The sequence below is a fragment of the Hippocampus zosterae genome, chromosome 20, assembly GCF_025434085.1.
Source record: "Hippocampus zosterae strain Florida chromosome 20, ASM2543408v3, whole genome shotgun sequence".
NCBI classification, from domain to species: domain Eukaryota; kingdom Metazoa; phylum Chordata; class Actinopteri; order Syngnathiformes; family Syngnathidae; genus Hippocampus; species Hippocampus zosterae.
Window position 1 is genome coordinate 2,836,763 of NC_067470.1, and position 24,142 is coordinate 2,860,904.

The following is a 24,142-nucleotide window of genomic DNA, read 5'->3' on the forward strand; positions in this document are numbered from 1 at the left end:
TTGACAATAAGCTGTCATTTTACCTCACAATCGCTTGAACTCATTGACTTGCTGGCTTCCAGTAAGAAGAACGCATTTCCGCTTTGGCTATCGCTACCGCAGCATCAGCATTTCAAAGTTGTTTGCTTGTGGAGCACTTCAAGGACTCAGACAGAGCACACACGTCTGGTCCTTTGCACATGCTAAGCTACGTTAGCGATGTCTTAAGTTGCTGCTCATTTGCCTTTAAGTAGGTGCAAATGAGCCACAATTAATTTCATGTTTCGGACAATAATACCAAAAACAAAAATCATGAAAATGACGATGATGTTTATCATATCATAAAACTGAAGAAGACACAATTTCGAGAGAATGTTTTTTTGTTTTTTTTTTCATGGAACAGAAAATGTGTTAGCATGCTAGTGCCAGCACTTGTTTTGGAAAACTTTCATGACTACATGATCAGGTTTTTACCATGTACATTTCTGTAAAGTTAACTTTAGTGGCATCTGCAGATTTATTAACCCCCACCCCCCCATTACCCCCCAAAAGCATACAAACAACGGCAAAAAAAAAAGTGTTGATGTGTTTTCAGAGCGCCTGATTAACGTCAGTGGGAATTCTTGCCGCCAACTGTTTCCGCTCCGTGCGCGCGTAAATAAATAGCGGCAAATTGCTTACTAACAAGTACATGATGCTTTGACATTTCCCTGTTGTTTTTGCTCATTTGGGTCCCGCCTGTAAGACGACGAGCGGCGTGGCAGCACTGATTGTTTGTACAATGCGCAACTAAAAACAACACGTCCCAAATGACCAATTAGGACATTTTGTCTTGGAAGGTTGATACAAAAGAAGTGAGGCTAAACAGATTTTTTTTCCTCACCTTTCATTAGTTGACTTACTAAGTATCTCCAATTGTGTAAGAAGAAAAAAAAGTTTTATATGAAAATCAACACACAATGGAAATTAAGTAAGCTGAAAAAGTTTTCCATACTTTCCGAGTTGTGTTTTTTTAAATTGTTCCAGGTCCCCTTTTTTCTTTGGTGTTTTTTCATATCGACGTTATTTGCTGTTAAAAAGATTTTCTGTTTCATGGGCTACTTTTTCACAACACTGTTTTGTTCAAGCACAACAGAATTAAACACAGTTACTCAAAAGTTCATTTTCCAAAATGTGTCCCTGCTTTTCCCGCTTTCAGGGCTCGGTTTTGATTTAGGTTGTTCCTCTTTCTTATCCTTAATGACAAACTAACCACGAGCAGCGGAACTAAACAAAACAACCAGACTTAAAAAGTCCCTTGTGCATCATTCGTCTCCTTTAACAAGGGCTCTTCCTGTTCCATGGGCAGGAAGTACAGGTTGCAACAAGGTTAATCTGATCATTTCCTTTATGAAATCTGTGCCACGAAGCAGAGCTCATATCAGCTTTGACATTGTGCAATGCGGCGATGCGTCCCCCAGGCCTCCCCCTCCCCCCACTCCCCAATGTCAGGGCCGCTTCTACCCGAGCGCTGTAATGTCCCGACTCGGGTGGCGGAACGGCATTTCCTGAGGATACAGCAAGGCAGGCGTGAGCGTAGTGTGACGGTCTCGGTGCGTGCGGTGCTTAACATTGTGCGACCGCCGCACGTTGTCACGCTGTCTTGTGGGAGCCCGGCGTCGCTTGCATACGTACGTTGCCGCAAATAGCAGCCGGCGAGGACGGGCGAAGGGTTGGAGGGCCTATTAGTCGTAATGAATAGCTGCCAAGTGCGGGGCGAGCTCCTCGCCCGGCGGATGCCATGTCGGCGTTGCGTCTGACAGGAGAAAATTGACCGTAGGGCACATAGGCGCTTCTTTATCCGCGCGCAAAAGTAAAGGTTCCCGTGGTAAATCAATCACAGCGTGTGCCACTGTTATTATCGTGACACCACATGCCACGAGTGGGTTCCGCTTGTGGAGGTTAAGTGGGAAAGTTTGTTTTTACGCTAGTCAAGGTGTTGACTGACTTAAGTACCGCGACTGCCCAGAACATCTGCACATCCTTGTAAAAAAAAGGTTGCCAATGTTGCCAGCTGTTTCAGAGCATTTTGACTGACCTAGAGAATATTGCGTACCGTGACATTGTAAGTGCCATTGCCAGCAGTAAGTCGGATTCGTTTCCAGTGAGGGTTGGACTCTGCCAAAGCTGCCCTTGGCACTGATTCTGTTCATGGACCAGATTTTCAGGCGCAGCCGTGGGCGTTCGGTTTGATGTCCTTTACTGATCGATCTACGTCCCTGCCCTCATCTATGGCCACGAGCTGTGGGTCATGACCTAAAGAACGAAATACAGGGTGACAACCACCTTGTGTATTCAAAATCAGCACAGTCCCAACCGTAACATTAGGGTGTCAATAAGTATCACGGTTGATCTGATCTCACAAACCGCAGTTTTGGGCCGTCTGAAACTCTTGTCAAGATGTTGCCCAATGGAAAACTGTGACGTGTAAAAACAAAAGGCCGCCTTGTCTCGCTGCTGTTTTTCTCTTTTTGGATGTGGCTTGCTGAAAAGCAGGCCTTTTGTCCACTTTGAACACCGGACAAGGTCTAGTATTGTCCGTGCTTTTCTTGGGTCTGGCGCGACACTACGTGCGAGTCGGCAGCTGATTAATGAAGACTATGAAGTAATGAGATCAATGCTTCCCCGGCCAGACGTGCGTCGATGCTGTCATTACAAGCGGGTCAAGAGTGCGAGGGGAGCCAAAGTCGCACCGTTTTGGAGCCACCGGGCTCAAACTCGGGAAGACAGATGTCCTCTGTTGTTGTTGACTTGCTCTCTGTCAAATTCAGTGGCACATTACACTGCCACTCAGTAACGATACATTTGCTTTGCGCAATCTCACTCGCTTTTGCGCTTCGTGAAAGGGGCCATCTGTGGCATCTTTCACCATCCTCGCAATCATCTAACCGATGCTCTATTGTACCTATTATAGGGAAACGGGGGACCGTCGCTTATCCAAAGTGCCGCTTGGCGGGTACAACCCCATCCTTTCAAATGAATTCTTATTCAACATACGCACAACAGTGAGAAAATTGGCCGTCCATTAAAAGGTACAGTATGGTAGCACGCCGACACTTTATTTCAATAACGCGAACGTCACAGCACAAGCACGGTATTCTCACTTTTCAATCCGAGCTCATGTTATGCCGTCCCTCATCACCTTGGTCAAAATGTTAACAAATCCAACAACAAAAAAAACAGCCTGTGATATGATCCTGAAAGTATTCATTCTATTTAATTGCTCCAAAGTGGTGCATCTTGTTTTTGTTACACTACAGTCATCCATCGCTGTTTAATCAACTCCATCCACTCATATCTTTTTCCGCTATGCTTGTTTACTAAACATTCATCATGCGCTCTAATTGCCGCACCATGTTTAATGAAAGTGAGCCAATTTCTCCACAATCAACTTTCTCCACTCACCATCGTCTTTAACGTGCATTTATACAACAAAGTACAGAGAGCTTGCAAATGTAGTTGGCATAATTAAATCTTTTGACTTTAACACTGTTGCATCTTTAATATGCTCATTCTGCAATCTCTGTGAACTGAACAGAATATTCTGGTTTCCTCTCTCTGTCACGACCGCTGGTGCTTCTTTCATACGCACACACGATGGGAAAGGCCGCTGGTGGGATGGAGACGGATTGGACCACTGGCGTGTGGGATTGGGCGCTGACAACCTCCTGTCGTTTGTTTCTTTGGTAGGTGAAGAAAATGCATGAAAACATGTCATGTCAACGTGTCAAAAATGTCAACAAACACTGTGGGTCACAGTGAAGGCTGCAAAAGGGATGGGTAGGAATGATTGTATGATGGCAGTGAGTGGTTTTAGTGAAGAAAAGTTCCACTTGTCCTGGTTTCAGCCAACATGACGGCTATCCAGTACAGTATATCACTGGAAGGCACCGTATTGCTCTGTGCAGTTGCCAGTCAGGCCGCGGTGGGAAGGATCGAGTGGAACAAATCATTATTGGGCCAAGGGGGTGCTATATCGCTGCTGTTGTTAAAATAAAAAAGTTTCAACCAAGTACTGTATGGTTCAACACTTTTCTAGCTTGTTTGAAATGCACAGACAGAATGTAACAATAACTTTTGACATTTGAGGTCAGGTGGGATTGAATTGAAGGGTTTCGGGCCTAAAAATGTGCTTGAACGGTTTCATTGCTTGTCCACCATTTGTATTTATTTATTACCTCAATGAGCCTAGCCCATGTGTGGAAAAGGATATTTTTGTTAGCTACTTTAGGATGATGCACGGTTTGAACATTAATAACACTGCACTTAAAAATGTTAATGGTTCAACAAAATGTGTTGCTCATCAAAGCTAAAAGCAAATTGTACCCAAGTAAACGTTTGAAAAATGTTTTTTCTCTAAATGATTCAATTCAAATGTATAATACAAAAACGTTAAAAGCAAATTTGTCCTTGATTAAAGCAAATAACATTTTGGCTGGTTTGATTTGACCTGCAACACGACAGGATGCTTTAAAGCAAGCATGGGAGCTGCGGAGGACACGAAAGTGAGGAGTATCTTGGCAGCCCTGATGCTGCTGTTCCTGCTGAACCACACCAACACCATCGCCGTGGGCCCAGAAGCCCCCCGCTTGGCCCTGGCCTCGGGCCCAAAGTCCCCAGGGCAACACTATCGTTTAAAGAGAGGCTGGATCTGGAAGCAGCTGTTTGTCCCGGAGGAAGACCCCACGCCTCGTGTCATCGGCCAGGTACCGAACCCCCGCCGTGTCCTTCACGCTCAAAACTCATTGCAGCTCTTGTTACGCAGCTGAAATCGGATTCTGACCGCGGGGAGTTTGGCATCCAATACATCCTCTCAGGGGAAGGCGCCGGCGACGCTTTTGAGATCGACGAGTACTCTGGTGAGATCCGGACGCTGAAGAAGCTGGACCGCGAGGAGAAGGCTTTCTACGTGCTCCAAGCACAAGCCATCAACAGGCTCTCACAGGAGCCAGAGGAGCCCCAGTCTGAGTTTATCATCAAGGTGCAGGACATCAACGACAATGCGCCGAGATTCCTCAACCAGCCATATGTGGCCAGCGTCCCTGAAATGTGCCCGACCGGTACGTTTGTCACACTGACTCTCACTTGAATCGTGACATTAACTTTACACTATAATATGTTTGTTAGCGTAGCGGCGTTGGCTTTACGCTAGGGCTGCAGCTACAATTCACTTTGATGTTAGCATAGGAACATTAGCTTAGCTGTACCCTAAGTATCACGGTGGGTCAAGTCAACTTTATCGTCAAATGAGATGAAATTTCTTTCTTCACAAATGTTAGTTTAGCGTTTGCTCTGCACTTCAAGAGGAATCTTAGCAAAGCGATGCTCGCTTTGTACAAGTATAACTCAGTTAGCATAATGCGAACCGTACTATGTTACGATGCCATAATATTGTCCAATTTCCTCTCCTGTATATCCATTAGCAAAGCAACATTAGCTTTTTAAAACATTTTATTAGCCTAGCGACATTACTTTCACCATTCCAGAAGTATGCTAGCATAACGTTAACTTTGCGCTAAATTGTGTTAGCAAATCAACAGCGTTTAGCAACCCACCGGCGTCACAGCCTCAATTCAGTCATCCAAAATATTGTTTTCTTCATTATCATTTTCGCAGATGCACTTTTCAAGGCAACCTTATATCCTGCCTGAAGATTAAAAGCAGAAGGTTATATGAATGTCTGTCATCTGTCCACATGCAGGAAGTTAAATGTATTGCTTTCTGTATCGCGGCCCGGATGCCTTTTTCTTCTTAAGTAATGTTATTACAGCTGCTGCCCTTTCACAGCGCAAACATTAGCATTTCCATTTATGTGTAATCTGCCTTTTGCAGTATAATATCTGCCTCCTAATAAATCATAATGTATTTGGCTCAGCATGAGGGAGTGGGGTTTGGTGTCGAATGCAGACGACTTTCGAATACGAAACATTCGGAAAGAAGCTTGAGAGAAAATTCTGAAAACACGAGGTTGGCTGCAGAGGTCAAGCCTAACAAGATGTAACCCCCTCTCGGAACCTTTATCAACGTGCTATTCCAGCCCAGCTGTACTGTCCCATAATGCCAGGGTTTTTCTTAAAGCAGTCATTGCCAGCCAGCTGACTGCGCCCTCACATGTCTCCTGGCAGGCACCACCGTGTTCCAGGTGACGGCCACAGATGCGGATGACCCCACGTTTGGCAACAACGCCAAGCTCATCTACTCCATTTTGCAGGGGGAGCCCTACTTCTCTGTGGAGCCAAAGACAGGTGCGACACTGAATGCCAGGTCAAGAAGTCACTGACAGCGTAGCACTACACACAGATGACTTGATGATGTGAATTCCATTCCGAGGTGATTGATCAATCCATGATTAAGCATTAAAAACTCAATCGATGACAAGGATAAGTGGTAAAAAAATAAAGTAAAAAATCAAAGGGATGGATGGTTCCAAAGATGGGAGAGAAGTTGTTTCTCCATCATCTTCCCTTTATCGCTTTCTAAACTTAGCTCTCATTTATTGATGTTATCATGGTGCTTTTCCAAAACGGTTGTGCTCCCACCGTTGGCCAGATTATTGTTATGCCTCGCAGCACTTCCCACACACAATGTTGACCTTTAATGAGCAGCCAAGTGTTTAAATGCAATCCGATGCGCAATGCGACTGAATGAAGACTCGGCGCTGCCTGAACCCAAAAGGCTTTAAGTGGCCATTTTGGCCCAAAGCATCGTTTACCCTCCACACCCAACTTAACGAATTAACCAAGAACTGTGTCATTCATATTCGCTTCTCATTGTCGAGTTCAGGGGTGTCATTGTTGATCTGCTAACTTTCCGCTCTCGTAGGGATCATTATGACCTCCTGGCCCGACATGGACCGCGAGGCCAAGGAGCAGTACCTGGTTGTGGTGCAGGTGAAAGACATGCTAGGCATGAGCGGCGGCTACTCGGCCTCCGCCACCGTCAGCGTCAGCCTGAGCGACATCAACGACAACGGGCCCATCTTCCAGCACCGTAAGTCCCACTCTGTTCGAGAATTGGGAAAAACAACACACTCTCTGTCTCTCTCTCTCTCTCTCCATTTGGCTGTTGCCACATTAGTTTAAAAAATGGGAGCAATTTATCAATCCATAGACTTCTGAATTTGGAATGAAGATGGCTCATCTGCATGTCGCCCCATAGTGCAATCCTTCACACGTCATATCATGACCTTTGGAAACAAACGTTCCCGGTGATAAAGCTCGCTACACGGATGCCCCGGGAAAGAAATCAATTCTGCAAGCGTGAGGCGAGGACGACTCGCCGTCACGTGCTCATTCGCCGCAGACGCCGCTGCTTATAAATGTTGTATTGCCACACTTCTGTCTGAACTGTGCCCTCTGTTTTGTCACATTGCAAAGTAGAACCGGCAGGAATGACGCGGACGCAAAAAAAAAATAAAATCCCTGAATGAAAATTGTAACTCTTGCATATGATGGCCCTTTCACGGATGGTACGGTGACACATTCATCATTTTTGTTTCAGATTTATACACCTTCGCCATTCCCGAAGACGCTGTGGTGGGAACCACAGTGGGCAGGGTCAAGGCGGATGATGCCGACATCGGCGGCAATGCCAAGATGAACTACAGCCTGCAGGTGGACCTGGAGGAGAACGCCACCTTCACCGTGCACACCGATCCTCTGACACAAGAGGGAATCATCCTGCTGGCCAAGGTAATGTAGTCCCCCCCCAACCTCTTACCCCCAAGCAAAAGTCTTCATTTTGTGGACAATAGCCTTCATATTTCATTGCAGCCGCTGGACTACGAGACCAAGCGGCGCTACGCGATGGTGGCGGAGGCCATCAATGAGGATGTCGATCCTCTCGTCCTGTCCCCGGATGAGTTCTCGGACCGGACCACGCTGAAGATCATGGTGGATGACGTGGATGAGCCGCCTGTCTTCCTCTCGCCAGTCTACGAGTGGAAGGTGGCGGAGAACGCAGCGGTGGGGATCGCGGTCGGCGCAGTAAGCGCCCGGGACAACGATGCCGCCAACGACGCCGTCAGGTAACTTTTAACTCGCAATGCTCGGCATCCTGCTTGTCTTCCTCAATCTGCGTATCAATAAACAAAGAAAGTCAATGGATGGATATTCTCAAAGGATCATACATTGGTTTCCTCTAGTGGTGTGCAAAAGAATCACTGAATTAAAATATGCAAATTGTGAGTCATGGCACACTGGTTAAATTTATTTCCGACCTAGGGCGGTTCAGTTGTTTTAACTCTTCATTTTGTCGTTTCAAAATGTTTTCAAGCCTTTATGTCGTAACAATTTTTAATTGCACTTTCATTTTGGTCATGGTTACTTTAACAACATCTCAGGAGACTTATTGCAGTAGCTTTCAAGCTAACCCTGTCGTTGTTATCTTTTCTAACCAGACCTTTGGGCGTTTCAGAAAAACACAACAAATCAAGCTTGGTCCTGTGTCCCGTTTTTCATATTTTTGATCGGCGCATAAAATGGAATGATGCATAATTCGCCATTTGTTTGGCTTTTTTTAAATTGTATCGTTGTTTGAAAATGGAAAGAACAAATGATACACTGATTGTTTTCCTCCATGCAGTAAAAAATGATCAAACGGTGCTACTTCCTGGGTGCATCCAGTTTTACCCTTGATCTCTGTATCCGGTCATATTTATCACATATTAGTTTAGTTGGAAATGAGCCCCGCTGAATAAATCATCATGATTTTTTTCTTTCCATCATACCTCACAGGCTTTTCCTATCTTTTGCGGTATTATCACAAAGTGACGTTAGCCAGGACGTGGGAATGTAATAAAGCGCCCTGCGAGGCGGCGTACGGAATTGAGATTTGATGTCATTTGCAAGTCAGGCACGTTTTCCTGCCTGGAGTCCGTCGGAGGCGAGCTTGCCAGTGGCAGGTGCCGCACATCATCCGCCGCCTGCCGTCCATTAGTGTCCCTTTGGTGACGCTGTCGCCGTGACGAATACATCCTGGCTGACATTTTAGGGCTTTGCAAAGTTCCACTAAAAATGATGAAGTTTGCTCTTGTTTTCCACGTTGTTAGTGGCAAAATTGGCCAGCCCGGTGTAATTCAATGCGGGGCGTTCGGTTAATTTCATTCCATCACATATAATAGATGCTTGTACCCCGACTGTACTGTCATATCAACAACGTGCTGCTTGTTTGGGCAGATACGGATGCCTCCATTGTCTTGGACTGGGATGTTGTCATGGCTCAATTTATGAGAGATACAAAGGCACCTTTCATTGTGGTGTCCTCTCCCATAGTGTATATGGTCAAAAATATTGGACCGCAGTACATATGTACTCTGTTTATGTGTGTGGACATAGGCAGTATCCTCAACACCAGCGGATGAATAAAGTATTCGGGCCGCAGGTGAGCTGGAGTATTGAGAATTTAACTCGGACTGAGCCATTGTAAAAAAAAAGAAGAAAAAAAGACAAATGGAAGAGAATGTGAACGAGATGATTAATTGAGGTCAAATTAATTAACAGCAATAATAATTGAAATTCTAGAACAAATTCGACTGCAATACGTTTTAATACAAAATACTTTTTTTTTTAAATTCGATGGAATAATCTATTGCAGTCTAGCCCATCTGCCTTTGGGCTACACCCTGGACTGGTCGCCAACAATTTTTTTAGTCAATCAAGTATCAACAAAATAATCGTGCACTCCCACCTGAAGTGCCAAAAAATGAAATCCACACCTGCCTGTGATTCCCTCCCCCAGATATTCCTTGGATAAACACAGCAGCGCAGGAAAGGCTTTTTCCATCGACCCACATGACGGAACCATCACCATCGCCAAGCCTCTAGACCGAGAGACGTGCGCCTGGCACAACCTGACCGTCGTCGCCAAAGAAACCAGTAAGTCTTCTTCCTCCCACAAGAACAAAAACATTGATCGTTCTTTACGCTAACGTCTCGCCGCTCCTCTCTCAGCGTTGAAGAGTTTATCCTCCTCGGTCCTGGCGTCCATCCAGGTGCTGGACATAAACGACAACGCGCCGCAGCTGGCTGGCCACTACCAGCCGTATATCTGCGAGGGGACGCAGGCAGGGGAGGTACGAGCGTGATCAAGCGCAGATATGCTTGCGATTTACAGCTAGCTCTACTGTAGATCTGGATTTCGGTTGCTCATGTCAGCCTGGGAGGAAGCGCGGAGAGAGCAACGCGTCGTCGTTCTGGCCTTATCAAACTATACCTCAGATCAGATTGATCTACTATTGTTATTATGGTTAGCACGTCGGCTTCACAGTGCAGAGGTACCGGGTTCGATTCCAGCTCCGGCCTCCCTGTGTGGAGTTTGCATGTTCTCCCCGGGCCTGCGTGGGTTTTCTCCGGGTGCTCCGGTTTCCTCCCACATTCCAAAAACATGCGTGGCAGGCTGATTGAACACTCTAAAATTGTCACTAGGTGTGAGTGTGAGTACGAATGGTTGTTCGTTTCTGTGCGATTGGCTGGCAACCGATTCAGGGTGTCCCCCGCCTACTGCCCGGAGACAGCTGGGATAGGCTCCAGCACCCCCCGCGACCCTCGTGAGGATCAAGCGGTACGGAAAATGAATGAATGTTATTATTAATATTATGATTATGACTATTTTCTGGGGGGTGAGAGTCTGAAAGGCTGTCGCTTGACTTGCCGCAGGCTCTGTCAGCACACTCAACGTTGTTGATTGTTGTGAAGCGCGGCCCTCGCAGATTTGCGCGGCGCCTCTGCCCTCGCCTCTCAGCCCCCGCGCGTCTTTTTGTGTCTCAGCTCATTCAGCTGCTCAGCGCCACCGATCCCGACCAGCCTCCCGAGGGTCACCACTTCTACTTCTCCATGGTCCCCGACAAACACATCAATCCGAACTTCACCATTCGCGATCACCAAGGTCCCGTCGCCGCAACCCACTCACGCATATTGTAGGACTTAATATGTCTGTGTGTTTTATTATTAGTCGCCAATGACGACATGGTCGAAATAAATCGGCGCATCTGCACGAAGCTGCGGGCAGCATATGATTATAGTTGTTGCTTGGTAATTTGAGAATTTTAAAAAATATATACTGTTCTGAAAATTATATGCTCGACCATCTTCACCCTGAATTTGAAATGCTAAACTCTTTTATATGCAAGTGGAGTCGCAGTGGAAAAACCCGCTGCTCAATCTGCTGAACGTCGAGCGACGAAAATGCAGCACAATAAGTGAATTTTGTTGTTCGTGAAAAGGAAGGAGCTTGAGCTGTGCATGAAATGAACGGCCGCCGCGCAATCTGCCGTCCGTTTGGTGCCATGTTCCATTCGGAAAGCTCCAGCAAGTATTGAAACGGATATTCCAAATGTGCTTTTACACATGCTGAATATTTAATTATCTCACTCAGCTTTTGAAATGTGTTCCATATTCACCCAGGCAGCTTATCCCCCCCCCCCCCACTAAAAATATCAGCACTCACATGTTTTTTTCAAGCATGTTGACTGAGAAGTGTCCCATCCTCCTCCCCTGCAGACAACACGGCGGGCATCGTGGCACGCAGGAGCACTTTCACCCGCAGGGACCGGAGACGCTACCTCCTGCCCGTGGTAGTGACGGACAGCGGCTCGCCGGCCATGTCCAGTACCGCTACGCTGACCATCAGCGTGTGCAGCTGCCAGCCCGCCGGCCACTGTCCCTCCGGGGGAGTGGAGGCCCTGGCTCTCTCCATGGGGGTCACCCTGCAGACCTTTGTCACGCTTCTCGTGTGCCTGCTCTTGGCCGCAGGTGAGCTCGCGACAGATCGGCATCGCGGTATCAGTCGAAAAAGAAGCACGAAGAAGCGTGACATGACAAATGTTCAACAATCTGCAGCTTGAAAAAAAAGAACCGCAGTGAGTCAGACAAATCTTTCCAGTTGCGTGTGCCACTTGGAAGTTTGTAAAAGAAGCACCGATTGAGTGGAGGGAAAGGATGAAAACAGTGTTCAATGACACAATAAAGCTTGGAATTAATTACCTTATAATATCCCACACAGAAGCCTGAAAAAGATGCCCTTTTTAAAAAAAATGTGTTTCACATTTTGGGAGGACCCAATCCTTCTCTTCTTCTCATCAATTACTCGCAGCATTTCACTATTCGCAGTTGGTTCCACTCCCCGGCAAATAGTGTAATTTTAATTCAAGAGCCTGGTCACTGACTAAATGCACTTTTATTTTGTAGCCACTCTTCAAAGCATTTTTGGCCATGTCAAGTCTCTCGCTCCATAGGTCCCCCCCCCCCCCCCCCCTGCGCCTTAAAAAAAAAATCTGGATTTATTCCTTTTCTTTCCCAGCAGATCCGCTGAACTAGAGCATCCCCGCCCGCAACGGCAAGTACACAAACGTCTCCCTAAAAAGCGGGAACGTCCCACTAACAGAACAGCCTTTGAATGGCCGGTCGCGACGTGAACTGGCGCTCTGGCCGTGTCGAAAGCCGACGGTGACGTGATGCATTGCGGCTGGCCTCCATCATCACGGGAACGCCGACGTCTCCGGCATAGTGAAGAGCTTCATTATGACCTCTGCGGCTCGGTGTGGTCCCCGCGCCCACGCTATGAAAGATTAATGGCGATGCCCGCTATGCTAACACCCCTGACGGATGAGAGGATGGCTGCAGGAAGGGGAAAAAAAAGAAAGAAAGAAAAGGGAAAAACAACTGCTGATGCATCGCATCAACGCAACACTCTTGGACTTCAATGGCTTTTGTCCCTCGAAGGTGCACCTTTTGTTTGATCCCCTTGCTTGGGTTCAAAAACTGCGCGGACAAAAGTATTGGGACGCACCTCTTCAATAATGAATCGATCAGGGGTACGACGAGACCCCGATCGTTCTTCGTCTTAGCAGCTAGCATCTCAGTATGCTTCCAAGTTTGCGGAATGATCTTGAGGGGAGGTTCTAGCATGCTCTGCGCGCACGAAGCAAGCTGACAAAAGGCATGCGTGGACGAGTTGGGTGTCGAGTTGGGTGTCAAGAACGTACTAAACACTCTCAAGCAGCTTTTCTAGGAAGTCCTTTGAACATTTCTTATATACCCTTGATAAAAAGCTACTCGTGCGTCACACAATCCTTACTTATTGGGTCAAGTAGTGTTAATTGTGAAGCATATTAGTTTCCTAGTTGTTAATTGCATCCTCGCAGACTGCAAGTGGCACTAGTAGTGTCTGATTAGAGATTACCAAGGTACACCTTAAGCTGGGTATCGTCTTTCCATATTGGGGCCCGCTACACCGCTTACTACTCATCCTCTTTTCTCACAATTTATAATTATAGAGAAAGTAAAATGTCATGTGAAATGCTTACTTTAATGCGCGTTCCCACCCATAATGAACTAAAAACTTGCAGTCAGGCCCATGGACACAATTGGAATGGATATGATATGCGAGCAGCGAGACTTTCAGCTTCATTTTGAGTGCATCCACATCCAATCTGTCAAGGTCAACTTTGTTTGCGTCCTTTCACAACCATTGTAGTGATGCTAAGAGCCAAAAAGATGAGAATTGTGTCCATGTCGCACCTGACAAACCCCCGCTGATTTTTTAAAAAAATGTATTCATTCTTTGCGTCAAGATGTAACGCTGCCATGTTGTTTTCTGCAGCATCGTCAGTCCTCACGCTGCTACTTTGGCGGCACAGACGCAAGCAAAAGGCGGCGCGGAAGAAGGCCAGTGAGCTGGAGCTGGAGCTGCCCGACACCGTGTCGCAGAAGGTGTTGTACTACGCCCAGAGTGGTGCGCCGGGCCTGGACCCGGGCCTCCCGGTGGTCCCGCTGCGCCCACACTCCAGGAGGCGCCAGAAGCGGCTGGCGCGGGACGAGGTCCGGGCCAGCATCCGCATGTCCCTGCGAGAGTCTCACCTCGTGGGGCCAGAGGACGACGTCTTCAGGCAGTTCATCTTGGACCGGCTGGACGAGGCCGACGGAGACCCGTGCGCCCCGCCTTTTGACTGCCTGACGGCGTACGCGTACGAAGGCTCGGGATCCTCGGCCGGCTCGCTCAGCTCGCTCGAGTCGTGCGGTTTGGAGAGGCCTGCCTCGACTCCCACATCTCCTTGGGCCAGATTGTCGCCCTGGTACGGCGGAGTGGAGGAGGACACGGTCTTTTGATGAGCCCAATCCCAGGTGTGAAAAGAAAAACAAGCATGAGGCAGCCACGCTCACTCACTGCTAATTGCGGTGCTATTCGGATCGAAAATGGTTCACTTCTCTCACGTCGTGCTTCTCCTTCAGGGTCACTGTTGTCACACTTTTTTTTTTTACATTTCACTGTTTGCTTGACTTTTTGGGGTGTCGGGCTTTTCTTATTCTTGCTCTGTGTTTCTTTTTCGGGCCTTGGTGTTTGCCGTGTTCTTGCTTTGCGTCTCTTTTTCAGACTTTAGTGGAGCACACTGTCGTCATGCTCCCACTCCGTGCCTCTTTTTGTTTACCACGCGGCCGTCAGGCTTTGTACCATCGTCCCGCTGTACTTCTTCTCAACAAAAGCCTGAAAAAGAGGCACAAAGTGCGATAACCGTATATAATATGTATCAATATATATTTAGACATAATTATAATATTTAACTCATTCACTCCCAAAGACGTTTTTAAACGTCTTTTCAGACTTGGTGCGGAATTGGCTGGTACTGAATGAGTTAATTAATATAAATCGGTTAATTTCCCCCTGCACCACTAGTGCAGTGACCGCGATCGACCGGTTGGACAAAAAAAAGCCTTACCAAAAAAAAAAGTTTGAATTATTTTTCATATTTTATTGTCATCGTTTATGCTTTAATACGTTGCTTCTCGCTACCGTATTATTCTGCCCATGTAAAAGACCCACATACAGTATTACTGACCTGTAATTTTCATTTCACGATGCAATTTACAATGGATTATTATTTACGGCAGGTGTGAATGCTCATCATAAAGCGGGGGTGTGTGCACTAGTGTATTTTTCTAAATAAAGATCATATTTCCTGAAGGGCTTTCACGTGATAAATATGCATCGTGCTGCATCATATCAAGCCTGCCGGTGAGTCAGCATCAATTCGCGCCGTCACAGCCAATCACAGCGGCACATTTTACCGGAGCAAAAGTTTTCCATTTGAAATGTATAAAGAGAGAAAAAAAAAGTGGCGTGCATAGTGTTGAGCGTGAGCGGCGTTGGTGTCAGCTCGCGGGGTAATTGCATAGCAGCAGCGTCCCCGCCCCCTTCAGTCTCGCTAATTGGGCTGAAGGTCAGACGCCGGCGAGTTGTTCCTTATGAAGTGAAGTGTCAAAAAAAATGTCGATCTTCTTCCCTTGCTGGGCCTTTTTGTGCGCCAAGTGCTCGACTCAGCTGATCCAGTCCGCTAGCGATGTTCGTTCGCAGGATTTTTTTATTTTTTTTTGCACACTTGGCCTTTTAGATTCAACGATTCCTCAAAGTGGCCGCTTGAAGACGCAGGGGTTCACCTGAAAGGGGCTAGCGGGCTTTCAAGGCGGCCGGTGACTGACACAAAGGCAATTGATTTCGTCCATGCCGCTTCTCTTTGAGTCCTCCTCCAATCGTTGCGTCGTGTTCAAAAGTCATTCGGCTCCTGTTGTCCTTTGAAAGCCTCGGCCCACGTGAATACCGCGGCTAATTTCAACTCGCTGGCCCTTTTCTTTGTGTAATTGTAGCCATTACGGCAGCCTCCATCGTGGCACAAAGATCCAAGAGATTCATTTTGAGATCGAATAACCCCCCCCCCCCCCTTTTAAGCTTGACATACCTACACTTAAACCGGCTTTGACGTTTGACAACGATAGAATACTCCAAAGTCATTCTTTCACCCTGAAATTTGATGACCTTTTCTACAATGACCCAAATGAAACGAAACTGAAAATATTGAAATGTCATTTTGTGTGCTACAAGTACCTTAAAGTACCTGACCAATGAAGTTGTTGGGAGTCAAATTTCACCTGGATCCACTCAAAGATTTGACTAGTATGTGTCGAGGAAAATGTTGAGAATCTTGAATGACGTGAAATAGGGCAGTTGTAATCATTTCCAAGAGGGCGCTATGTTCCGAATATGTTTTTGCGGAACCCAGAAACTTGCACCCGCGAAACCCGCCGCACACTAAGCGATATCGCAGAACCCAACTTCAACTCCCGTACGGGGTGCGAGATTCAGTTTGAATGACGAGCCACCGATTTTTAAATCGCTGTTGGATGGTGTAATGTAAGGATGTAACAGCCACCCAAAAGGCCCATTAGCATTCAAATGTTTAAAAAAACTTGCCGGTGCGATACCAATACATAAGCTAAGAGTCCTGCCCGAGACCGATATCAGTCAAAATGATACATGCTTTTATTCATTTAATCTTTTGGTATGAAATGTTCAAAGATCAAGTGAGACTGTTCAAACAAAGAAAGTCAGCAACAATCGAATGAGACAATGACCCGTTTATAAATACAAAATAAATTAAGAATATCAAAGATTTTGTTTGTAGACTGTTATAATCTGATACTGTGTATGTGACTGATATCGGATTGATATCAGATTGGGACACCCAAGGGTGTGCATGGCATAATAAAGTTTGTATACGGCTCGCCGACACGACAAGTTTGTCATGACTTGATGAGGAAAAAAACCGCCAAAAGTGCTTTCAGAGCTGTAAAACGAGTGCCAGAGTCAATGACGACCTGTGTGGGAGTGGACGGCAAGCTTCTATCACATATCGATTCTTTAACTTCTACTCGCGAGCCGCAATCGCATGACCAGAGGCAGGACGGCGAGTTCGGCCTGCTTATCGCAATCATCAATATTCAAGCGTTTGGTTCCTGATCTCCAACATTTTTTGATAGCGGCCGTAATGATGCCCTACGAGATCTGCCGAACAACTCCGTGGCTAATTTTCGGCAAAGCTGCTTCTTCCAATGATGTCAACATTTTCGCCTTTGTGATGCTGCGGCATTATAATCATGAGCTTGCAAGAACAGCTTCGAGCTTCCTGTGCCATAGGGTTCACTGGAGGGGGAGTCGTGGGGGGGGGGGGGTTGAGTCAGCTGTCATTGATATTTCATCATTCTGTCATTCTTGGACCATCTCGTGGTCTTCTTACCACCTCCCGACGGTGCTTCTGTCTTCTATCCTTCTCAGTCCAAGTCCATTCGGAGCGCATGCGCTCGAGGTGATGTCTTATTAATCTTTGCATGCGTTGCCGTTGTATGAACGCGTTATTACATGATGGCAGCGGCCTCGGGGTGGTGGTGGTGGGGTGGGGGTGCAGTGTCAAACGTGTCATTGATAAAGAGGACATTATTCTCAGTGCGCGCCAGCCGCCACTGAAGGATTGATGCCGGGGCAGTACATCCGTCAAAAAAGGTCATTGGGAAAGCTCCAGTGGGCCGAACGCGCTCCCCGTTGCTTGCTTGCTCGCTCGCCGTTTGCCACTCGCGCTTTTGTTGTTTGCGTCATCCTTCAACAAAAAGTATAAAAACCAAGCTGACAACTACCTCCTTCTGCTACCGGAATGAGAGATGACTTGCACACACTTTTGCTCCTCTTCATTTTCTCTTGCCTTATTAGAAGCACACACTCCTGGATGATTAGTCAATTCCCCTTCCTCTAATCTGCAGAACGGGGGGGCGGAAAAAAGTTAGTTTTTTTTTTTTTTTTTGTCCACAGCGGGTGACATGGGCTTGATTTAGTCGACTTTGACACTGCAGAGAGCGATGGCCGCCGCCGCCACCGCGCACCGCTAATTAGCTGTCATACATAATTGATTCAAGTCCGAATGGTAGTAATAAATGGAAATTGAATTTTATTTGGACGGGGTTGGGCGGGGGGGTGGGGGTGCATTGTGTCTTGTCAAATATATTTACATAGCGCAGAGAGCACTCGCTGTAAACACAGCGGCCTCAATGCAAGATAACTTCATTAAATCAAGTTGAGTTCATCAGGGTAAAAAAAAAAAAAAAAAAAGGCCTCGGAAAGATTGTGTTTTTGTTGCTCAAGTACTTCCGAACGAGACAAAAGTGACGAGACAATCATTTGAAAAACATCATATGGTTATGTATTTCGTCATATGAATAATGAAGGGTTCGGTTCAGCAACAAGACGAAAAGACGAAAAAAGGAATTTGACCAGAAACACAAGAATTTGTATTTATTTAAATGTCAGAGCTATAAATGATAACGCCCGGTAAAATCCGCATTGCAGTCAAACATCAAAAGCCCAAAAAAAAAAAAAATCTCAAAAACATGACACGCTAGAAAAAAAAGTTTTTTCAAATCGACGCTAGAAATATGTCAAAGGACATAAAGCTGTCTCGGATTAAGATTTGCTGTTGGTCGTTGTTATTTTCCGCGAATGAAACTCTCTCCATTGCACGGGGACGGTGACATTACCTGCGCGTCCAGCAGCGGCGGCGGCCACCCGGATGCATTGTGTATGCGCCTCCTTGCGAGGCGTGTCGGCGTCATGGACGCCGCGTCGGCCAAGTTGCACATCATTAATAAGGAAGAGACCTTTGAACATCCCGCATAAATCTCTAATTAGGTTTGCTAACCTTTAGGAAACACCCACGCCGGAATGCTAAGCAGGGCCTGGGGAACGTGCCGTGGCGGCCAGTCAACATGTGAGGGAGGGGGGTGGGGGGGGCAGCGTGTTGACATTGAGCAGTTTAGTTAACCCCCCCATGAAAGAAGTAGCACACTTTACAGCGTTAGCCCTCGGAAGACAATTTAATAGCAATGTTGTCACTCAGGCTTATCTGAATGGGAATCGAGCAGCGCGCGATGCGACATGGCGGCCCATTGCAAGTCGGGGATGCGGTGAAGCAGCATGAGGCTCATTTTGCAAGGTTAGGATTGTGATAGCAATGTTTGGGATCACCAGGCGAGTTCTTTCACATCCGTTCATCTCATATGATGATTTTTTTCATGAATAGATTCTGACTCCTAGAAATTTTCCCTTTTTTTTTTTTTTGTTTTGCAGCCAACAAACATTTTTTGATGAAATTTGGCTGGCATGTCCCCACTTATTCAAAAATCAACCTCTCATTGGCCTTTTGCATTGCGTGTCAGCATTATGCTAACGACCTAAAGCTATGCGGTTGTTTTCATGACAAAACATGTCATGCACCACCCCCCCGCCCCCCCCTCCCCCTCGTTTGGTTTGCCCAAAAACCTCAACTGGTAGTTCCACTCGTATCTTGAGAAACTCGTACGTCTGCTCACTCGAATCTTGAGACGTCGCCGTTTGCATGTGGGGGGGTCGTATGATGAGAGTGCCGGCGTCCTACGGGGACGTCCACGTGCATTTCCTCTGCCGCAGCCAAGCTGTCCGCCTCCATTAACGACCCCTCTGATGTTTGTGACGACTCGCGCGTGTGCGTGCGTCTATGTGCGCATATCATAAATAGATTGCAGCGCATCTGCCTGCGACGCGCATCTCGGGATGTCGTGCGTTTTTATTGCTTGGCAAGGTGAAGCCTTCCTTCCTTTGCACAAAAGTCTGCTGAATGCCAGACAACATTTGAGCGGACGCCTCTCTTTTTTTTTTTTTTTGTCTCTGTGAGGTCACATTTAGATGTTTTACAACCCCACAAAGAGGTTTGGGGGAAAAAAAAAATTCTACATTTGGATACCGTTGGAGTCGCTGTCGTGAATGATTAGCATGAGAACGCAGGAAACGTCCTCGTTGTCAGCATCCGCTGTCACTTTGCCGGCTCTTTATGAAAGATTGCACGCTTGATGTAATTTCCTTTTGCCGCCCGCGACAACGCAGGCGACAAATACTTTCATCTTCATGGCAATGAAATCATACACCGCCAGTAAATGGAATTCTCCGTTTTCGATGAGTCGATAACATCTCGGTGAAGCAGCATGTGGCTTGTCAGCTAAGGTTATTCTTGTAAACAGTCGAGTTTGGGGTGGAGGGAAAAATGTCAGGTGCCAGCAACATTTCAGGGTGCCAAAAGTGACGAGCACAATGCAAAAAAAAAAAAAAAAGTGGATTATTACGAGAAAACAGTTTGACATTTGAAGAGTGAGTGTTGGTAGAAAAAAAAGACATTTTCCAAGAAAATAGTTTTTCAGTAATTTTATTTGATTTTATAAGAAAAGTTCAATAGAACTAAAATATTCATTCATCTTCCTAACCGCTTGATCCTCACTAGGGCCGCGGGGGGTGCTGGAGCCTATCCCAGCTGTCTCCGGGCAGTAGGCGGGGGACACCCTGAATCGGTTGCCAGCCAATCACAGGGCACACAGAGACAAACAACCATTCGCACTCACACTCACACCTAGGGACAATTTAGAGTGTTCAATCAGCCTGCCACGCATGTTTTTGGAATGTGGGAGGAAACCGGAGCACCCGGAGAAAACCCACGCAGGCCCGGGGAGAACATGCAAACTCCACACAGGGAGGCCGGAGCTGGAATCGAACCCGGTACCTCTGCACTGTGAAGCCGACGTGCTAACCACTGGGCTACCGGGCCGCCCAACTAAAATATTAATTTTATCAATTAAAAAAAAGTCTTACAAAAAAAAAGGAAAATATTTAAAAATCTAAATGGTTCTTACTTCTGCACCAAAAAAATGCAATTTTCAAACATCGTGCAATTGATCATTATTTGAAAAGATTTTGTTCATTTTACAAGGAAAAAGTAGCACTTAAAAAAATTGGCAATTCAAAAAGGAAAGTGAAATCTTAGTTTTAAAAGCCACCGAAGGACTTTTGTTGCTCTTGAGCATCTTCAACACGAGTGCCCTTCTGTCCGTTTTCTTGTGAATGTGTTTTGCTGCATTTCCTTCCCTTAAACGAAGTACATTAGCGTCCGGTAATTTCCGCCAACATCCCTCTGGAGCTAAATTTGCCGTCATTGCGGGTATCCGGCACGTCGCGCCATTTGGAGGAAGGAGAGGGGGAGGGGGGGGGGGGGGAATAAATGTGGCCGCCGCGCTCGTTCGCAATCTGCCAGATGTTCGCTCGTTGGCCGAGGACGCGGCGCATGATTGCCGGCCGCGATGTCTGCTGACCTTCAAAGGTGTTTTAGGGGAAAAAAAAATGTGAAGGGGAACTCGAAAGTCTTGGGTCTCTCGAAAGCCGAGATTTTCCCTCAGACGCTTTTACGTGCGCGTGCGTGTTGCGGCTGATGAGCTGAAAGGAAAAGCGGCTGATGCCGATGCGCCGTCGTCGTCGTAAAAAGCCTCCATCAGCTGCTGATGGATTTGCTGCGGCGCGTTAGAGCGCGCCCGTTGCACTGAATAGGCTCTTTGATTGATGATTTACTAGGCGGGCTCATTTGAATGCTTAATGCCGTCAAACAAACCTGACCAAAGTCTTCCATATTTCAAACGAGTCTTTGGAGGAAAAGACGGCAAATTCGAATCGGCGTTCGGAGAAAAAAAAATTATGTCGCTCGGAAAAGACACCGTTGTAACTTGCTAGGACGCTGCGCGAATTCACGTGCATGCCAACACATCCTCGGGGTTCGCCATAATCTGTTTTCAACACAAGATTTGTGGCACTGTTTAACGTCGCTGTCAATCAAATAAGAGCGCAAACAGGAAGTACCGTTGCTTAAATGTTGCTCGCCTATTAGCATTTCATCGTACCACTTTGCTTAAAGCGTCTCAGGTTTTCTACGCTTGCCTAACGAGCGCTTTTGGTCCATTTGAACTATTTGCGGTCTCGTAATTGTTGAGAACAAAACAACTGATTGTTGCAATTGGGATTTTTTGATCGATACAAACGCAATGTGGATATGATCGGAAAATCGCCGACGACACGGTTGTGACGGCGTTGGGCGTCCGCAAGGTCTTTGGAGACCTCCAATTTTCCCAGCGAGCGCGCTCACGATATGTTAATGGCTGCCGACGGAGAGACACGGTGATGCTTGATGCTGCGATGGCCCCCCAGGGGGCGCTCATCGTGCACGCAGCCAGCATAAACACGGCGCTGCCGTCGATTACACGCATGCAACGTCTCCAAAAACTTTTACGTCAGAATGAAGTCCAATAGCGGACATATTTGGAGTCGGCATTTACAAGCCATTGTTTCGTGGCAAAAAACAAGTTCTGATCGGATGAAACAAAAGTCTGTGTGCTATGAGTATATGATTTTTTTTAAGTGCTTTTATGAGGGGTGAAAATATTCAGCACTCACTCATAACTTTCAGTCTGAATTTTATAGGAAATAAACATTTTTTTAAAATATATGAAGCTATAATATTTTTGTAAAATCCACGGGAAAAAAAAATCCAAATCTACTCATTAAAAATTGCAAGAACATTTAATTGAGCTTTTTTTACTCAGCTGTTTGATTAATTATGACGACAGGAAACCTTTTTCTTTGCCTTTCCAGTAAAGAGGGAACAGAATTACTTTTTAAAAATCGTTTTATAGAAAATATATTTTTTTTCAGTGATGAGAAAAAAAAAATCTCAATGGAGGAATAAAAACATATCTGGACAATCGCATGATAAAACTTCTCGTACAACTACAATTTTTTCCCCCCCCTTTCATATTACAACTTGATTCTCTTGGGCTATTTCCCTTCGTATTGCGTCCAAGGTGTGTGACTTTTTGCGTTGACCCCACCCATGCTGCGGGAGACTTGGCTCAGTACCCGAATGTTTTCCGAGCCCTCTTGTCCCCCGCTTGTGGCATGTGCGGCGCACGCCACATATGGCCATTGTGATTTGAAGATGTTCTCGTCGCAGCGGCGCCATAAATAATGCAGCGGGGCGGGCGGCCGGCTTCAAAGTTGAACGTCTCGTCGGGATCGAAGAAAGCCCGGCGAGATTAGCGCGACATAAAGCAAAGTCCTGGTCAAACTCAATCGCGGCAGAATGATTACACGGCGCAGCGGACGACTGGATGTCAAAATATGCAAAAGAGAGGGGGCGGGGCAAATCTGTGTGTTGTGTTTAATAAGCTCAAACAAATAGCGCGCTGCCAAATGCCGACGCGCCGACATGTCGTAAACGGGCCCCATCGGCTGCTGATGGATTTGCAGCCGTGCCTGAAAGCCCGCTGAAGGATTTAATCGGCCCTTTGATAGAAAATTTACTGGTCGCTCGCATTTCAATGCATAATCCCCCGCAAACCATCCCTGTCAAATCTTGAGACTGAAAAGAATGAAAAGGTTTGCAAAAATTAAAATGCTACACACCCCTAAAAGTTGTGACATATCGGGTGGCGCGTGAAACAAATGTAAAACTTAACAAAAAAAAACTGAAAGAAAGAAAATTAAAAATGGAATGGAAACATGAGCAAGAAAAAGTTTTTATACTGTATTGAAACAAACTAACATTTTTAAACTCCCAAAAAACATCATGTTCCAAATTTTGTACCAATTTTTTTGAGTTTGTATTACAAGAAAAAAAAAAGATTTTATTTTCCATCTAAAACTTTAATTAGGAATAAAACTAAAACCGGGAGAAACTATTCAGTGAGAGAAGTTGTTAATGTTTTTTAAACTGAGTTGACAAGAAAATTCTTGTAATTTACCGAAAGCATTTGAAAGTATTTCTGTAAAATAAAAATAAAGACGTACATTTTTTTTTTAATCAGAAGCACGAGAATTTGTATTATGATTGACATTTTTACTAGCCGATAAAAGCAATAACGCATGATTATCTTGGCTTTGTGATAAGTCTGCGCTGTTGAGTTAAGAATCGTCCCGCCGCTGGCCTCGTAAGCGCCCCCTATAGGAAACGCGGGTGGCGACAAGCCTCCCAAACAAGGAGGCCAAACGCATCCTTTTGATATTCAGCGACTCTTCGCAACGTCGATTTGGGGCCCGCCCGGCGCGTTGTAGCATGCGAACCGTTAGCATGTCGACGTGCTCGACAAACACTTAACGGCGCCCACGCAACGAGCCCGCCATCAATCCCGACTCGGCTAATGATGATGAAAACGCGTAGGAGTACAAAGCGTCGCTAACGAGGCCGCCGTCGGTTACGCCTAATTAGCACCCGTGTCGTCCTGACAGCTCGTAGCGTGGCCGTCATCTTTCTATTTGATTTAATAAATAAAATCATCACCGGACTCGTGTTGACGCAGACTTTTGTAACGATAAGCAGCGAGATTCACGTGGACAAATTGCCGTACTTGAAGCGCACATCTTATTGGTTTCACTCCAAATCCAATGTTTTTTTTGGGTTGTTTTT

General features: G+C 46.2%; 1 protein-coding gene across 3 annotated transcripts in view; it reads left to right on the plus strand.

Annotated features, from left to right (window-relative positions):
- cdh19 (cadherin 19, type 2) overlaps window positions 1-14,976 on the plus strand; it is a 60,001-nt gene extending 45,025 nt beyond the window's left edge. The window contains exons 4-16 of one of the 3 annotated variants that reach the window (XM_052054375.1): window positions 2,933-3,704; window positions 4,483-4,724; window positions 4,784-5,078; window positions 6,144-6,263; window positions 6,841-7,008; window positions 7,519-7,709; window positions 7,791-8,044; window positions 9,757-9,893; window positions 9,969-10,090; window positions 10,785-10,902; window positions 11,517-11,768; window positions 12,316-12,351; window positions 13,618-13,770. In XM_052054375.1, the coding sequence (XP_051910335.1) occupies window positions 4,500-4,724; window positions 4,784-5,078; window positions 6,144-6,263; window positions 6,841-7,008; window positions 7,519-7,709; window positions 7,791-8,044; window positions 9,757-9,893; window positions 9,969-10,090; window positions 10,785-10,902; window positions 11,517-11,768; window positions 12,316-12,332 (1,899 nt within the window). In that variant the 5' untranslated portion in view covers window positions 2,933-3,704; window positions 4,483-4,499 and the 3' untranslated portion in view covers window positions 12,333-12,351; window positions 13,618-13,770. Of the gene's footprint in view, window positions 1-2,932; window positions 3,705-4,482; window positions 4,725-4,783; window positions 5,079-6,143; window positions 6,264-6,840; window positions 7,009-7,518; window positions 7,710-7,790; window positions 8,045-9,756; window positions 9,894-9,968; window positions 10,091-10,784; window positions 10,903-11,516; window positions 11,769-12,315; window positions 12,352-13,617 lie in introns of all 3 variants that reach the window. The other 2 variants (XM_052054376.1, XM_052054374.1) reach the window with 2 other exon arrangements.
- Window positions 14,977-24,142: the final 9,166 nt, after the last annotated feature.